General features: G+C 40.4%; 2 protein-coding genes across 4 annotated transcripts in view; one reads left to right on the top strand and one right to left on the bottom strand.

Moving 5' to 3' along the window:
• TAGAP (T cell activation RhoGTPase activating protein) overlaps positions 1-19,144 on the bottom strand; it is a 254,746-nt gene that overhangs the window by 39,764 nt on the left and 195,838 nt on the right. For all 3 annotated transcript variants that reach the window (XM_069725919.1, XM_069725918.1, XM_069725921.1), the window contains one exon: positions 12,388-12,546. In XM_069725919.1, the coding sequence (XP_069582020.1) occupies positions 12,388-12,546 (159 nt within the window). The remainder of the gene's footprint in view (positions 1-12,387; positions 12,547-19,144) is intronic.
• On the top strand, positions 6,828-8,989 carry LOC138680740 (uncharacterized). Its single transcript, XM_069768016.1, has 3 exons — positions 6,828-6,923; positions 6,977-7,631; positions 7,881-8,989. Exons 1-3 carry the CDS (start codon positions 6,828-6,830, stop codon positions 8,987-8,989), a joined length of 1,860 nt encoding a protein of 619 aa, XP_069624117.1.

Below are 19,144 nucleotides of genomic sequence, written 5' to 3'. Positions count from 1 at the left end.
TCCAGAATTGCTAGTTGTATTCATCCCTTCTGCAATAGATGGAATAAAAAGTGATCAACAAGCCAGATATATCCAAAAATGGTACCAGGGAAAACTACCACTTGTTGTGCGAAAAATAAGCAATCATGTAGCTCAGTTGACGTAAATGTTTTTATCTTGTACAAAGCTAAAAAAAAAAAAATACCGTACAGTTATATGAAAAGTTTAATCTTAAGCTTAATGTTTTATAAAAATTGTTTGTTTTTTTTTGCAACAGCTATTTCAGTTTCATATATCTAATAACTGTTGGACACAGTAATGTTTCTGCCTTGAAATGAGGTTTATTGTACTAACAGAAAATGTATAATCAACCTTAATGCAGCATTATATGGGGCAAATGTTTCTATGAAGCATCTTATGGGACCATAATCAACCTTTGTGCAGCATTATATGGGGCACATTTTCTATGGAGCATCTTATGGGGCTCATCATAAACTTTATGGAGCATTATATGGGGCATATTTTATTATGGAGCATCTTATGGGGCCCATCATGAACTCTATGGAGCATTATATGGGGCATCTTATGGGGCCCATCATGAACTTTATGGAGCATTTAATGAGGCTCCTGATTCAATATGGATATTCAAAAACACTTAACCTACTGATGTCTCAATTAATTTTACTTTTATTGGTATCTATTTTTCTTTTTAAAATTTACCAGTAGCTGCTGCATTTTCCACCCTAGGCTTATACTCGATTCATTAAGTTTTCCCATTCATTAGGGGTCTCGGCTTATACTCGGGTCAGCTTATACTCGAGTACATACCATAAGTAGATTTGTATCACTATAATAATGCAGACTCACAGAATAAACTTAAGGCCGGGGTCACACTTGCGAGTGCAATGCTAGAAACTCGCACGGGTCTCTCGCATCAATACCCGGCACAGCTGCCGGTACTCAGGAGCGGTGCGTTCAGCTGCATAGAAATACATGCAGCCACACGCTCCAGTCCCGAGTGCTGGGTATTGATGTCAGAGACTTGTGCGCGTTTCTCGCATTGCACTGGCAAGTGTGACCCCGGCCTAACACTTAATATCTGCAACAAATGAAAAGCGTTAAATTTACAATGTGAAAAAACAAAAGTAGTATTTCCTCCCATAAAGAGTCAATAAAAGAGAGGTATTAGGTTGTATGTAGCCTAAAATGTTGGCACTGCCAAATACATCTCATGCAGCATTAATCCCTTAGTGACAGTGCCAATTCGGTACTTAGTGACCTAGTCAATTTTTGCAATTCTGACCACTGTCACTTTATGAAGTTATAGGTCTGGAATGCTTCAACAGATCCCACTGATTCTCAGACTGTTTTTTCATGACATATTGTACTTCCTGTTAGTGGTTAAATTAATTCTATATAATTTGAGTTTATGAAAAAAATGGAAATTTGGCAAAAATTTAATTTTTGTACACTAAATCAGAGACTGGTGTCACATAAAATAGTTAATAAATAACATTTCCCACATATCAAATTTACATCAGTACAATTTTGGAAACATTACTTTTTTTCTTAGGAAGTTATAAGCATTAAAAGATGACCAGCGATTTCTCATTTTTCCAACAAAATTAACAAACCCATTTTTTTAGGGACTACCTTACATTTGAAGGGAGTTTGGGGGTCAATATAACAGAAAATACCCAAAGGTGACACCATTCTAAAAACTGCACCCCTCAAGGTGTGCAAAACCATATTCAAGAAGTTTATTAACTCTTCAGGTGCTTCATTAGAACTAGCAATGTGGAAGGAAAAAATTAACATTTTATTTTTTTCACGAAAAAATTACTTTGGAACTAATTTTTTTAATTTTCACAAACGTATCAGGAGAAAATGGACCACAAAATTTGTTGTGCAATTTCTCCCGAGCATGACAATACTCTGTATGTATGTAGGGGAAAGCCAATGTTTGGGGGCTTGGCAGGGATTAGAAGGGAGGAAGCACCATTTGGCTTTTTGAAGGCAAAATTGTCTGGAATCAATGGCGGGCACCATGTCGCATTTGGAGATCCCCTGATGTACCTAAACAGTGGAACCCCCCAATTCTAACTCCAACCCTAACCCCAACACATGCCTAACCCTAATCCCAACCCTGACCATAACCCTATTCCCAACCCTAACCATAATCTCAACCATAACCACAACCATAACCCTAACCATAATCCTAACCACAACCCTAACCCCAACAAAACCCTAACCCCAACACAACCGTAACACAAACAATAGCCTCAACCCTAACCCTAGCCCCAACCCTAACCCTAGCCTAACCCTAGCCCAACCCTAACCTTAGCTCTAACCCCAACCATAACAATGGCTCCAACCCTAACCCTAATGAAAAAATGGAAATAAATAAAAAAAAAGATTGTATTATTTTCACCTAAGTAAGGGGGTTGATTTACTATTCTTTTATTTTGATCACTGTGACAGGGTCTATCACAGTGATCAAAAGGAACCAATAGGAAAAATTTCCTATTGTTGCAGGGTGCCGGCCGGCAGATCTTGGTGGGTGCACTGAGCATGCGCCCACCATTTTCTTCCCGGAAGAAGACGCAACGGCCGGGGGACATCACCATTCCATTCCGTGAATAACAGTGATCGCAACACTGGGATCGGTAAAAACCCAAATCATGTTCTCCAGCGTCTCAGCTACTCCCGGTAGCCGAGACCCTAGAGAATTTATGACACTGGGGGGCACTATACACTTATTTCTCAGTGCCGTTAAAAAGCGGTGCTGAGGAATAAGTATCCTTAACTGCCGATGTTAAAAGGTGTATCGGCGGTCGTTAAGGGGTTAAACAAGCCCTCATTCAACAACATTGACAAATGGGAAAAAAAAACAAGGCTCCTGGAAAACAACAAATAAAATGGATAAATAGATATGGACCTTAAGGCCAACTTAGGCCTGATCTTTAAGGAATTAAACAATAAAACAAGAGGTAAAATTCTTTTTCATACATTACCTATACCCATTTATCTATCTTGTACTGAACTCTTTTAGGCCTCATTCAGACATACGGTAATTGAATTTTCTTGTACTTAAAAAATGGACCAATTTTCATGACTGTTTAGGATCCGACTGTCATCACTGTTTGGTCAGTGTTTCAATTTTCAGTTTCATCATTTTGTTTTCTTTGCATACTATAAATTTTCTCAAGCTCTTATCAAGCAAACATGAAAGTCAGACAGCATGTGGATGGCTGATTTTTGTTTCACAGACCCGTAGACTGGTGAGTTTGATCTGAAATTTGGATTACATTTGGATATCTCTCTGTGTTTTGGTGCACAACATTAAGCCTATAAAAAAGGATATGTGAACAACAGGAAAAAAGGTTCTATCTGTGAAAAATACAGATAGAACTCAAACGTGAATAATGTATGTCTGAATGAGTCCCTATGCTGATTTATATCCAAGTTCAAAGTTCAGCCTCATAAATTAACTTACAAGGTGCAATGAGAACAAGCTCCCTGAAAGATTTAACCATTACTGTAGTACATAGAGGCAGCAGACATCAAATGGTCCAAAATTTTACAGCAAAAAATAAATTCTTTTAAGAAATCAATTCTATCAACAGTCCTTTACAATCAAAGCTGGTCATCAGCTTCAAACAACTGGTAATCTAAATATTTCATAAGCTGTATTTAAAGGAGAAGGGCTATTTCATTAAAATTTGCGCTAAGTTCACCTATATGAAGCCATAAATAGTTAAAATACTAAGAGATGTCATAAACAAGGTTCCCCATACAGGACTTTGATTAACAAAATGTGTTTACCTTAATATCAAAGAAAAGGAAATCTGTGTCCAGTGCTGACATGCGGGAAGGTCCTTCACTCATGTGCTGAAAGGTTGGTATCTGAAGCCTTCTCTGAATCTCTGTTCCAAAAATATCCAATATGTTGCAGATATGCAGATATGAAGGAGTCAGTGACTCTGAAACGCGTAGGTTTAGTTGGTCCTGTGTGCTATTCGTAGCTCCGTGGCTCCGCAGCTCCGTAGCTTTGCAGCTGGTCACGTGTACACATCACGTGACTGTGACGTCACACAAGGTCCTGCACCTTGTCGGCTTCAGCTCTATACACGCGGCCACCACTGCCTGTGCACGGCAGTTACCAAGCTCTGGGGGAGTACGCTAGTCACCGGCCGGGACAGCGTCTCCTATACTACTTTTTGCTCTGCAACATATTGGATATTTTTGGAACAGAGATTCAGAGAAGGCTTCAGATACCAACCTTTCAGCACATGAGTGAAGGACCTTTCCGCATGTCAGCACTGGACACAGATTTCCTTTTCTTTGATATTAAGGTAAACACATTTTGTTAATCAAAGTCCTGTATGGGGAACCTTGTTTATGACATCTCTTAGTATTTTAACTATTTATGGCTTCATATAGGTGAACTTAGCGCAAATATCACATATAGTTTTCTTTAATTAACCACTTCTGGGACGATTGGGAGTGATTTCGTCCATATATTTGCTGCTTATTCACCTGGAGCAACTAAGCAGCGCCGTATGGTTCATTTTTAGACATATTTATTTCATTAATAGTTTACATACTGATAACATTAGTATTTTATCTACTTTATACTGATCGTTAGATACAGCGTTCATCTTTTCTGAGCTGAAATAAATAAGCATTCCCTGTGTCTAGAAAAAGCTTGCTCTGCTTGCTTGTGTTCTGTGAAGAGTAGTCTTCGCAACGGGAATGAAAAATTGAAATAACTCTTCTTGAATGAAATGCACTATAGACTTTTTTCGGATGTGTAGAGGACGTTGACTATGTCGCTGACTTTTTCCAACAATTTCCAGCATATTTGGGTTATAATACAGGAAGAAAGTTAGGATGAGTTCAAGATTAACAAAGTAACATAAATTCTAACTTTTAAAAAAACAACACAAGAAATAGACCATAAAAGAGGATCACCCAAGGCAATGGATTAAATATGAAAATTACAAATTTTATTAGAATAACACTCATGGACATAGGAAACAACCACATGGAGCACACAATTAAAAGCATTTAAAATTGGTCACACATAGGACCTAGAAACATGAACAAATGGCCCATAATAGAACCCTCCTCCTAGATGCGATCCCTCCCCAAACACACTGTAATGGCTAATAATAATATATAGTACAGTGTAAGATGTCTGCATGAACAGCACTATTGGAATATAGGGTAAAGCAACACAACCTAAGAAGTATAGTTGTGACCATGATATATAATGCACCAGTCTGTGAATACCTCACACCAGCAGGATTACCTATGTAACACAAATAAGCCGATATGCAAAAAAAAAAAAAGAAAAAAAAAATAACCTTTTTGCAATAACATAAGACATAGACAAAAGCTTAATAAAGCATACACAGTGAATCAGATTGATCCCAAACCACACATATAGCATGTAGGACTACTCCATTAAGGTATAGAGTTGTATATAATGCAGAGTTAGTTGTGTAGCGCTTCCACTGGTCTAGTCTAACGTGGTATATAACCTGTGCCATTAAATTGCAAAAGCTCCCATAGTAAGGGAAATAAAAACTATATATGTACTATATATTATTATTAGCCATTACAGTGTGTTTGGGGAGGGATCGCCTTTTATGGTCTATTTCTTGTGTTGTTTTTTCATGGCTTAGTATAGTATAGACCAGGTTGGATCCCCGTTTCCTATGTGGTGCCCCCGCTCTAGTTATTAGGTTGTTGAAATATATGCAGGTGTCTCTGGTCCCCTGCATTTTCTGGGTGTGGCACACAATTGGTTAACGTATGTGTATTTCTAAGTGGGTGTTATTGAAATATTATTATTTGTAGGCATGGATCTAGCAGCTAGAGAGGCAGCATGGAACAGTCAAACATGCAATATCTTTGAAGAAGACCCTGTTGGGTCAGGTAATAGTGGCAATATGGACATGGATTTCCAGGAGGTGTCTAGTGAGTTAATTGGATTGCACAAATCCATCACCAAAACGTGGTGGAACATCAAAACCTTAGAACAATATAAAAAAGTGGGTCTGGTGCCCAGAGGACTTAGAGTGCAGATTTTTCCGGCCTGGGAAGCAGATGAGGGCTTCCAGAAAGTATGGGAAAAGGGTTTGTTAACATGTTCGAATATTCTGATAGATTTGCTCATTGAACACGATCGAGAAATTCTGTCTGTAATTAAAGATAAAATCAAGAATATTGAAAGTAAATTGGAAACATTTGATAAGAAAACTCTAGTTGAGCCATTCCAAGGCCAACTTAAGAATATTATTGAAAAATTTGAAAAGGAGATTATAGGGGGCAAGAGGCAGAAATTCAAAAGAGACCAGCTGGACTTTAAGAACGGACGAGCATACAGATGGGTGCACAAGGGCAACAAGAGGGGAGTTAATTTGAATCCACCAACAGAAAGAGATGTGGCAACTTTACATGAGCTTACATCAAGCGATTTTTTATCGTCGGAACAAAGCGAGGCAGAAGGCACAATAGGAGGGGCCGAAGGAGGAGACACGGTCCGAAAGAGACACAACAGGAACTACAGAGCCTGGTCTCCCAAATACAGACGGGAGACGAGACAGAACAGGAAACGCTGAATCCCCCGTTTCTAGGGACTAGCCCCTCGGACTCTGGTAAGCTGTCTATCATTAATCTTTCATCATATAATCTTTCAGATGTAGAGTCTTCAGTATTGGAGAGAGGGCTCTCCTTTTGTCCAACCAATGGTTTGGACAAATTTACCGTAATCAAAGATGTGTACCTTTTTTGTAGACAGTTGGCTTTCAAATTACTATACCACCAACCCTCCATTGTGGATGGCCTACCTGCTGATGAGCGAGAAGTCTTTAGAGATCTACTTGAACTACTGGAAGAAGGTGAATCTGGACACCCTAAAAAAAAGAAATTTCCTGGTAGGTTACCCTCGCAAGCTACACCTTCTCTGTCTCTTTTTCCGGTTCTACAGAGTTTTTTTAATGCTGTATGTCACGAAGTACAAAGTCTAAAATTAGACCCAAATAAGGGGAGAAATTTGAATAGGGCTGAACAGAAAGCCATTGTGAGACTTGGCTCAAACCGGGATTTCGTCATCCGAGAGGCTGACAAGGGTGGTAACCTAGTGATATGGCCTACTGAGTTATATCTAAATGAGGTAAAACTTCAATTATCAAATTCTGAATGTTACCAGGTTCTACCATCAGACCCCACTGACGTATTTAGGTCCAAATTGGATCGGCTCCTGGACTCAGCGTTCACCATAAACATCATTAATAAGCGAGAGAGGGAATTTATGACCAATCGCCATCCTAGGGTACCAACTTTTTACCTCATCCCAAAGGTCCACAAATCTGTGGAAACACCCCCAGGTAGACCTATTGTATCTGGGTTGGGGGGCCTTTTAGAACGCCCCTGTACTTATGTGGATTTTTTTCTCCAGCCTTTGGTTTCATCACTAGACTCCTTTGTGAGGGACTCAACCTTCCTGATTCAGCAACTGCAAACTCTAAGAGTTCCACCTGGTGTATGGCTCGTCACACTAGATGTTGAAGCCCTGTACACCTGCATTGGACATGACCTGGGGACGCAAGCAGTTGCCTTCTTTCTGGATCAGAACACTACAGGTGACAGACAACACGACTCCTTCTTGCTCGATCTACTTTCTTTTATTTTGGACAAAAATTATTTTGTCTTCGATCGGGTTTTTTATAGACAAATCAGAGGGACCGCGATGGGCGCACGGTGTGCGCCCTCGTACGCAAATCTGTTCTTGGGGTGGTGGGAGGTCACCAGGGTGTACTGTCTGGAGGCTTTTTCATCACATGTCATCAAATGGTATCGCTATATAGATGATATCCTTTTTCTCTGGACAGGCACCCTGGAAGAATGCCATCAGTTCGTCGATACTCTCAATCAGAACCCATGGAACATAAGATTGACGTCACACTTTTCACAGATGGAAGTGGAATTTCTTGATCTTAAGCTCTATCCTGGGGATGGGTACGTTCAAACCACGCTGTACCGCAAACCTACGGCTATTAATAGCCTTTTACATTTTTCAAGTTTTCACCCACAGCACTTGAAGAAAGGCATCCCAAAGGGACAGTTTTATCGGATAAGGCGTAACTGCAGTACTCAGGAGGATTTCCGAAGGCATTCACAGGACTTGACTCAACGGTTTAAAAATCGAGGCTATCCTAGAAAGGTAATCGCGAATGCATACAGCACGGCAAAAGAGGTTGATAGAGGAAGCCTATTGCAACCCCGACAAAAAACTGCCCCAAGACCATTAGGGGTCATTACCACATTCAACAACCAGTGGCAGGAGGTTCGTGGGATACTTACAAAGTACTGGGGGATCCTTTGTAGTGAACCTAAACTAAAACCACACATATCTGAACGGCCAAGCCTGATAGCGAGAAGACCAAAAAATCTGAAAGACTGTTTGAGTCACAGCCACTTTAAACGCCAGGTAACTAGGCTGAACAGAGGAATTAGGCTTACTGGCACATTTCCTTGTGGCAATTGTAGTATATGCCCGTTTATTGGCAGTAATGAAATGTTCTTCTCATCTCTTTCCCCCTCATTACAGATGGCTGTGAAAACGTATTTCAACTGCAAATCACGTAATTTGGTCTATGCCCTCATCTGCCCATGCCCAAATACATATGTTGGCCAAACAACACAGGAGTTAAAAAGAAGAATACAACAACATCTTTCAACTATAACAACGGCAAAGAAGGACTTGGAAAAGGACAAAACATTGTCCTCTGTGGCATCGCACTTTCTGTCGACACATAATTCACAGAGCAGAGGAATTAAGATCGTGGGCCTGGAATCTGTTCAACCAGACATCAGAGGTGGAGACATCACGCTCGAACTGCTCAGACGAGAGTCTAAATGGATTTTCAATTTGAATAGTCAAACCCCATTTGGACTTAATGAAGATCTATTGTTCACAGGGTTTTATAAACAATCTTGAAACCGTATTCCATAGGTTTTGGGTTTGAATAAGCAATTGAAGCCCTTTTGTCTGAGACTATGCTCAAGCGTATATGTACAGGATTGAAAGAAGGCCTGAGCAGGTTCATGATAAGCTTGTAATCTTACCTCCCTGTTTACCAGGTCTTGATCTCTGCATGAACAGTATGATCTTGTTAAGGGTGGTATGAGGTAACTGACCAAATGTCTGCGTGAACAGCATAGTATTCAACCCCCCCCCCCCCACACCCTCCCACCCCCAGCTACATTTGCACCTGCCATGATATGAGTGTTCTATATCCTCCATGAGATATGGGGACATTGGGGCCTGCATATTGGTATTTGGTGGCTGGTTTTGGTAATAAACCTAGGTTCTCTAAAAAAAAAAAAATGCGCCTTTGAACTGTTCTGTGGTAACTATGGTGTCTATAATCCCATGGCTTTGATAGTGAAGTCTAATATGTGGCTCTGGAGTCAATCTCCTCTGATGTTACTTCTTGGTTGGAGTCTCGGTCTGTCCACTCTCGGAGACATTTGACCCTCAAAAAATCCCTTTGTAATTTGAGAATAGCAGTATCCAGTGCTTACGGACATCCATTTTGGCTCGCCGTGATCCGTTTGTATTATGAACATTACCTCTATGTACACATATTTATCTCTACTGTATTGACGGTCCTTTCCCCGTTTCAATATATGCTGGATAATTGGTATCCCCACTGTATGAAGGTTGACCCCTAAGTAGTGGAGATTTACATGGGTTCCTGAGGATTCTTACTACACTGTATACCATATCAGTGATACTAATGTCCATGTTTATTTAATTTCAATGATCAGGGCTTGTAACGTGAGGATTTTCTTTATGTGTTCGTGCCGTTTTAATGTAGCGGAGGCTGTGCTTACCTATATGTACAGTGTTTGGTTGTCCGTATTGGGCACGCACTAAGCGTTTATGGCAAGTGTATCAGGGGTATGATACTATAAAGTGGGGAGCGACCACCAGGCGTGTGTACACCAATGAGCTCACTAATGTTCATGAGTGATATTCAGTGCGTGTTGCACTGATGGTATTGGGGTCCATGGCTAAATAACCCCAACTAATATGGGGGTCAAATGGGGTGAAACCCCATAGGCACACGCATTACTGAAATCTTAAGGAGGTTGTATCCACTTAAATTTGCCCCTTTTGTGCGCCTATGAGGAATCTTGGCATTTGTATTGAGAGTGTGATGATAAAAGATGGTAGTTATCCTCTTCTGCATATGCGCTTTGATGGGTCCACTGACTGCTGCACGGTTTAATTATCACCTTGCAAAAACACGTTATAATCAGTATGACGTTTAACAGGGAGAGCTTTTTTTTTTTTTTTTTGTTTAATATTCCTGTAAGCCGCCAGTATGTAGTGGTGTGATTCACACTGAAGCGATAAGGTGCGGCAAGACATATTGGTATAGACTCTGCAGGTGCTGCTGTGCTCCTCAGTTTCTGTATACATCTGGTGACTATGGTAACAGGACTGAAAGTGTGACGACACACAGCAGGAGGAATCTCCTGACGTGTGCACACTGGTTAATCCAGGGATTGCAGTATTTACATGGTGCTATGGCAACCACTCCAAGGGCATGGTGACGAAGGTAGGAGGAGGGGGGAGCCCTCCAGGCTCACATGTTTGTTTAGCTCACTAAGCACCGCCTCTGGAATCACTGGGTGATGGAACACATGCCGGCCTCTGGTAAGCAGCACAGCTGCAACTGCTTAAATTGCAATTACTCGATTAGATAAGGACGCAGGATCTCCATAGGAGCTACCCCTGACGAAGCCACTGGTGTGGCGACACGCGTAGGGTCTCTGCTCCTCCTGTTGATACCCCCCTTGGCTATGTACAGAGCTTGAACAGCTCCTGGGTTTGCATACTGGTTTCTTGTTATTGGTGATCTGAATCCTCACTCCTCAGCAGATCTTTTTATTTCCCTTACTATGGGAGCTTTTGCAATTTAATGGCACAGGTTATATACCACGTTAGACTAGACCAGTGGAAGCGCTACACAACTAACTCTGCATTATATACAACTCTATACCTTAATGGAGTAGACCTATATGCTATATGTGTGGTTTGGGATCAATCTGATTCACTGTGTATGCTTTATTAAGCTTTTGTCTATGTCTTATGTTATTGCAAAAAGGTTTTTTTTTTTTTTTTTTTTTGCATATCTGCTTATTTGTGTTACATAGGTAATCCTGCTGGTGTGAGGTATTCACAGACTGGTGCATTATATATCATGGTCACAACTATACTTCTTAGGTTGTGTTGCTTTACCCTATATTCCAATAGTGCTGTTCATGCAGACATCTTACACTGTACTATATATTATTATTAGCCATTACAGTGTGTTTGGGGAGGGATCGCATCTAGGAGGAGGGTTCTATTATGGGCCATTTGTTCATGTTTCTAGGTCCTATGTGTGACCAATTTTAAATGCTTTTAATTGTGTGCTCCATGTGGTTGTTTCCTATGTCCATGAGTGTTATTCTAATAAAATTTGTAATTTTCATATTTAATCCATTGCCTTGGGTGATCCCCTTTTATGGTCTATTTCTTGTGTTGTTTTTTCATGGCTTAGTATAGTATAGACCAGGTTGGATCCCCGTTTCCTATGTGGTGCCCCCGCTCTAGTTATTAGATAAATTCTAACTTTCTTCACACTGTAAAATGACACTTGAACGCACAACTTCCACAACACTCAGTTTTTAATGTACAGTAAGTACACCATAACAAGCTTCTGAATTATTATCCAACATCACACCACCATTATATTGACCACATTAACTGGTATTGAATTAGTATTTAATTGCCAATAATTCAATATTTAACAAGTAATCTTGAAAACATTAAATGACAATGTTTACTCAACACTAAATCTTTTTTTCTAAAGTTTCTAGAACTTGTTCTGTTAAATTCAGAAAATAGATTATGACCATGGTGACAACTGGCAGGCATTAGAGTTCTGCAAAAAGATTCTCCCTGTCCGGAGTGGATGACAGACCTCTGTAGCAGCTAGACCAGGGCAGTCTCCACTTCTGAGCCCAGCATTGTTAGCACCTCTTGGTTTACCAGGTCCCTTAACATCCTGAAATTATGGTGTGTTGCACATCATAATGTCACTTGAGACCTAGTGTCAGGACGTCGAAGAGTCTACAAAGTAGAACAGGTGCCCAGGATGCCTGTACCTCAGATACCAAGCACAGAAGGGAAGACTGCCTTGATCTGGCTGTCATGGAGGACCACACTGGAGGCTAGACCCGAGCAGCACAAGACTTTATCTCAATTTTTTACTCATCTCATTCGAAGCACACTTGAAGCTCATAATTTTCATGAAATTCAATTGTCTTAATCCAACCTACCGGAATGATGCAATGCAGCCATTGTAAGGCCATATAAATATTAGGGCGTTCTTTGGTGAACTATGGAAAGCACATATATCTTCCTCATCTTCATCACATGACAACACTTTCATCTGAGAGAGATTCACTTTGTGTTTTAGTCTAAAGCTGGTGCCTGACCTGAGAAAAAGAAAATCAGGTTACAATATGCAGCGTTGAGAAGGGTTTATTCTATGCATTGCAATAATTTATGGTAGATTTGTAGGCACACAATGTAGTTTTTACATAAATTGTATGTTTCTCACAGAAGATTTTTGTGGTCAGTGAGTTGAGTAATGGAATAATCAGGATACAATTTTAATTTGTGATATTGCACCTGTAATATTTTTACATAATTGCTATAGATAGTTGCTATTCATTGGTTACTTTACAGGTACCATCAGGTTGGACATATCTGATGGTAGACAATTGTACATGATGACCTTGAATTTCCACCATTAGTAAAAATCAAGTTGGCTTGTCCGTTGCAACCAGAAATCCTTATGTATGCAGATTTTTTTATTGACCCACATATCAAAGGAAATAATAAAATTATATTTGGGATCAAGAACACATGAAATAGGCACAACCATAAACATGTTACATCTGCTGTCATAACTATAGCACCATTTATGGCGCTTCCACACAGAATGTCACAAGATGCGGTAAATCTCTGGGGTAGTTTAGTATGTAGTGCTGAAGTTAATTTCTCATAATCTATCTTAACTAGTGATATCAGTAATGACATTTTCCTGGTGGTGACTTATAATAACACATTTTGTAATTTTCCTAATAGACACGATACATAGGAACTGAAAGGCATAGTTATGAAGAAAGATATATTTTGTTTGAAATCTGTATTGACCTGAGCATAAAATTAACTATCTTCAAAATATATATAATTTATACAGAATATACAGTAATAGTTTTATGGAAATAAGCCCACCATAGACATTAGACAAACCCTCCGATATCAATGAGTTCAGTTGACAGTCTCATGTGTATGGGGGCCCCCAACAGATGATGTTGGGGGAGACAAGGATCTGGCTTGTCGAATTCCAGACTGTTGATCCTTTTGTTCTCAGTGGAGGCAGTGCTACTGTGTATGGAAGAGTCAGGCTCAAAAGCATTGTTAACCCGTTCAAGACATATGACATAAAGCCAAAGCCACATCTTTCCCAGCACATGATGGGTGATTTAATCAGTGGAGCGCCACTCGCAGCTCTTAACCTGTTAAATCCCACTGTCAATCCTTGACAGCAGCATTTAACAGATGCCAGCAGGGACACACGTTGTTCCACGTTCCCATCTGCGCTCCCGTGATGTGATCACAGGGTGACGATGGGTTCTCATGACAGCCAGGAGTCTGCTGAAGACCCCGTGTCTAACCTTACGATTCTCCTGTGAAAGCCATGGAGATCATGATTTTCTCAAACTATCTGATGATTGCAGCTTCAAGGTCCGTAACGAAACTATAAAATCCAGTAAAAATTAGGAATTAAAAATTAGCAATTAAAAATAAAAAAAATTTAAAATGTAAAAAAAACAAAAAAAACACAAAACTTCAAATCATCCCCTTTTCGTCCAATTAAAAATAAAACAAGTAGTTCAATCTATCAAAACATAAAATAAACTATTCAATTGGCAAAAGGCATAATAGAAAAAAAATCAACAAGCCAGAATTACGTTTTTTTGCAGCAATATTGCAATAAAATGCAATAAGAGACAATCAAAATATGGTATCTACCCCAAAAATGGTATCAGTAAAAACGTCAGCTCAGGCTGCAAAAAATAAGCCCCCACACAGCATCATATCTCAAAATATGAAAAAGTTAGATCTTGGAAAACGTCTACAAAAGCAAAAATGTTTCTTATTATAAATTTCAGATTTTTTTTCACCGCTTAAATTAGAAAAAATACATATGTTTGGTATCTGCATACTGGCCGTGACCTGGTGAATCATATTGGCAGGTCAGTTTTACCGTATAGTGAACATGATAAATAAAAATCACAAAAAACAATTGTGAAATTGCATTTTTTTTTTGCAATTTCAGTGCACTTGGAAATTTTTTCACATTTTCCAGTAAAACTATGTGGTAGAATTAATGGTGTCATTCAAAATCGCAACTCAGCCCGCAAAAAACAAGCCCTCATACTGCTATATTTAGATAAAAATAAAAAAGGAGAGAACAACAACAAACTGAAAAAAATGGAAAATGGCCATGGTGTGAAGACTAAAGGTACCGTTACACTAAACAACTTACCAACGATCACGACCAGCGATACGACCTGGCAGTGATCGTTGGTAAGTCGTTGTGTGGTCGCTGGGGAGCTGTCACACAGACAGCTCTCTCCAGCGACCAACGATCAGGGGAACGACTTCGGCATCGTTGAAACTGTCTTCAACGATGCCGAAGTCCCCCTGCAGCACCTGGGTAACCAGGGTAAACATCGGGTTACTAAGTGCAGGGCCGCGCTTAGTAACCCGATATTTACCCTGGTTACCATTGTAAAAGTTAAAAAAAAAAAACACTACATACTCACATTCCGATGTCTGTCACGTCCCCCGCCGTCAGCTTCCCGCACTGACTGTGTCAGTGCCAGCCGTAAAGCAGAGCACAGTGGTGACGTCACCGCTGTGCTCTGCTTTACGGCCGGTGCTGACAGTCAGTGCAGGGAAGCTGACGGCGGGGGACGTGACAGACATCAGAATGTGAGTATGTAGTGTTTTTTTTTTTTAACTTTTACAATGGTAACCAGGGTAAATATCGGGTTACTAAGGGTGGCCCTGCGCTTAGTAACCCGATATTTACCCTAGTTACAAGTGAACACATCGCTGGATCGGCATCACACACGCCGATCCAGCGATGACAGCGGGTGATCAGCGACCAAAAAAAGGTCCTGATCATTCCCCACGACCAACGATCTCCCAGCAGGGGCCTGATCGTTGGTCGCTGTCACACATAACGAGATCGTTAGCGGAATCGTTGCTACGTCACAAAAAGTGTGACGTTGCAACGATATCGTTAACAATATCGTTATGTGTGAAGGTACCTTAAGAGGTTAAGGGAGGGATGTACAGCTGACAAGAAAGATAACAATCAGTCATATAGATTTACAGTAGATACTAGCTCCAGTTCCTATGCACTGTTCATTACTAATCTGTTCAGTTCAAGTTTTTTATGTATTCATTTTCACATTTCATCAGTCATATTTTGGTAAATGGCTTCAATGTACAGTAATGTCTCATTTGAGGACAGCTACATTAGTCACATAAAATGATTTATTTTTTTCAAGTAGTATTAAGGTTACTTAACTCACACTGTACTTTCCACATTGTCATTTTAATAGTGAAGTGTGAATAATCAGGGGCCGCTGTGACTCTGGAGCAGACCACCCACTGTGCTTGGTATAAGTAGGAGGAAAGTGAGAAAGTCAACTATCATGCACTGAGTGTGGTGGGTGAGAGCTCGATCTCTGACATTTAGTCTTTTTCTAATAATAAAGATTTTATTGACATTATTTAAGGTGAGAAATTGAGCTTCTTACCAAGTGTACTGCAAGAATAAATACGATATACAGTTGGTAAAATAAGTATTTGATACACTGCTGATTTTGCAAGCTTTCCGATCTACAAAGAATGGTAAGGTTAGTAATTTTTTATCAAAGGAACACTTCAACTGTGAGATACAAATTCTAAAAAAAAAAACAGAAAATCACATTGAATGATTAAATTGCAATTTATTGCATGAAATAAGTAATTGATCACCTACCAACTAGCAAGAATTCTGGCTCTCACAGACATGTTAGTTTTCCCTACTCCGCACTTATTAGCAGTATTAATTGCACTTGTTTGAACTCGTGGTGGCTGTTATAAAAGACACCTGTCCACACACTCAATCAATCACACTCCAACCTCTCCACCTTGGCCAAGGAGCAAAGATCTGTCAAAGAACAGCAGGGACAAAATTGTAGACCTGCACAAGGCTGGGATGGGCTACAGGACAATAAACAAACAGCTTGGTGACAAGTCAACAACTGTTGGCACAATTATTAGAAAATGGAATAAATACAAGATGACTGTCAATCTTCCTCGCTCTGTGGCTCCATGCAAGATCTCGCCTCATGGGGTAAGGATGATTCTGAGAAAGGTTAGGAATCAGCCCAGAACTACACGGCAGGACCTGGCCAATGACCTGAAGAGAGCTGGGACCACAGTTTCAAATATTACCGGTAGTAACAAACTACACTGTCATGGTTTAAATTTCTGCAGGGCATGCAAGGTGCCACTGATTATGCCAGCTCATGCCCATTTGAAGTTCCGCAATGACCATCTGGAATATCTAGAGGAGGCATGGGAGAAGGTCAGTGGTCAGTTGAGACCAAAATAGAATTTTTTAGTATCAACCCTACTAGCCATGTTTGGAGGAAGAAGGATGAGTACCATTCCAAGAACACCGTCCCAACCGAGATGCATGGTGGGAGAAACATCCTACTTTGGAGGTGCTTTTCTTTAAAGAGAACAGGACAACCACCATATTAAAGGGAAGAAGGATGGGGTCATGTATCGCTAGATTTTGGTCCACATCCACCTTCCCTCAGTAAGTGCATTGAAGATGGGTCGTGGCTGGGTCTTCCAGCATGACAATGATCCATAACACACAGACTGGGCAACTAAGTTGTGGCCTGTAACAAGCATTTCAAAGTCCTGAAGTGGTCTAGCGAGTTTCCAGACCTGACCGCAATAGAAAATCTTTGGAAGTAGCTGAAATGTAATGTTGCCCAGCAACAGCCCTGAAACCTGAAAAATCTGGAGATCTGTATGGAGGAGTGAGCTAAAATCCCTGCTGCAGTGTGTGCAAACTTGGTCTATAACTACAGGAAAGGTCTGACCTCTGTAATTGAAAACAAAGGTTTATGTACATGAATTGCAGAATTACAAGAATTGGAGCACTCACCCGAATCCTTGCTGATGTCCAGTTTTTATTCCATTGTCCATTGAATGGACCCATAGAAGCTCTAAGAGAGCCCAGACGGCGGTAGTCCGTCAGGCTATGCATAATTTCCCTGCCACCTGCACACTGCACTTTAAGATGTTTTTTATGTCATCTCCTACAATGAAAAAAAAACTGCACATCAGCAGGATCTCGGTGAGTGATCCAGTTCTTTCAATTCTTGCAACTCATATACATGTTTTCTACATGAATGCACCACCTTGAAATGATCCTAAGGAGATATTCTGAGATGTTGGCTTATTAACACTCCCGAATCCCAGCAATTGGTGGTTTATGTACTGTGACAGGATCACTGGCAATGTATGTGCGGGAAGATATGTATCACGAAGATTCCTATCTTCCGTCATGTGAAAGCCCAGAAGTTTCTCTACAACATTTTATGTGCTGTGAGGGGTTCATCGGCAATGACAGGGTTGGGTTTTTTATGAGCAGTTGTAAGAAATGGGTGAGATGGTTACTCACCATAATTTAAACTGTAACTGTAAAGCGCTGAGATATATGTTGGTACTATATAAAGATTATTATTATTATATCCTCCTGTGGTTCAGCAAGTTAAATTTCAAGCCACTGAGTTTTTTTCTCGGTCTGTAGGTCTGGAGGCCTTAACATTATAGACTGTTCATGTCTTTGTCAGTGGGCAAACTTACAAAATCAGCAAGGGATCGAATACTTATTTCCCCAACTGTATGGGTATTGCCACGTTCAGTAGAAATTGTGAGACAAATTGTGGTGCCATTTTTACCCACTTCTTGTGTGAAAATGTAAGATCTGGGGCTAAAACTACCATATTTTTTTGGATTATAAGACGCACAAAATGTCAGCAGAGCCCTCGCAGCATTGAACACACATAGCGTCGCGCTGCACATCCGAACACCTTCTCATCCCAGCCTGCGGCCTGCAGCAACACTCCACTCTTGCCTCCTCCAGCAGCGACCCAGTGACCCTGCTTCACTGCAGCCACCACCCCCAGTAAGCAATAAGACGCATGGATTATAAGAAGCACTACCATTTCCTATTTTTCTCCTCAAAATTTGGGGAGCGTCTTATGATCCGCAAAATACGTTCAATTTGGGGGGCAAACATGTAGTTATTTTGCCTTCACTGGCCAATGGTATAAAATTCTGTGACACACCTGTGGTGTCAATATGATTACTGCACCCCTAGATGAATTTATTGAGAGGTGAAGTTTGTAAAATGGGGTCACTTATGGCGGGTTCTGCAGTTCTGGTACCTCATTGACTCTTGCAGTGGGTCATGGCACCTGCAAACCATAGCAGTAAAATCTGGCGCACCTTGCATTTTGAGCTTTGCACTGTGTCTGATAAATATTTCCCAATTACATATTCGGTATTGGCGCACTCAGGAAAAAATGGACCTCAGTTTGTGGTAAAATAAAATACCTATTAGTCCTTAAAAAAAATTAAAACTTGGGGCTAAGACAGCATTTTTGTGAGTAAAATGCGATTTTACTATTTTTATGGCTCAAGGTTATAACCTTCTGTGAACCACCTAGGGGTTCAAGGTGCTCAACACACATCTAAATACATTCCATGAGGGTTCTAGTTTCCAAAATGGGGTCACTTGTGGGGGTTTCCACTGTTTTGGAACATCAGTGGCTCTCCAAATTGGACATGACGTCTGCTAATGACTCCAGGAAATTTTACATTCAAAAAGTCAAATGACGCTCCTTCCCTTCTGAGCCCTGCTGTGCGCCCAAACAGTGG

The sequence above is a fragment of the Ranitomeya imitator genome, chromosome 5 (genome assembly GCF_032444005.1).
Source record: "Ranitomeya imitator isolate aRanImi1 chromosome 5, aRanImi1.pri, whole genome shotgun sequence".
Taxonomy (NCBI): Eukaryota; Metazoa; Chordata; class Amphibia; order Anura; family Dendrobatidae; genus Ranitomeya; species Ranitomeya imitator.
Note: the sequence above shows the minus strand (reverse complement) of the source record. Positions and strands in the feature narration are given on the sequence as shown.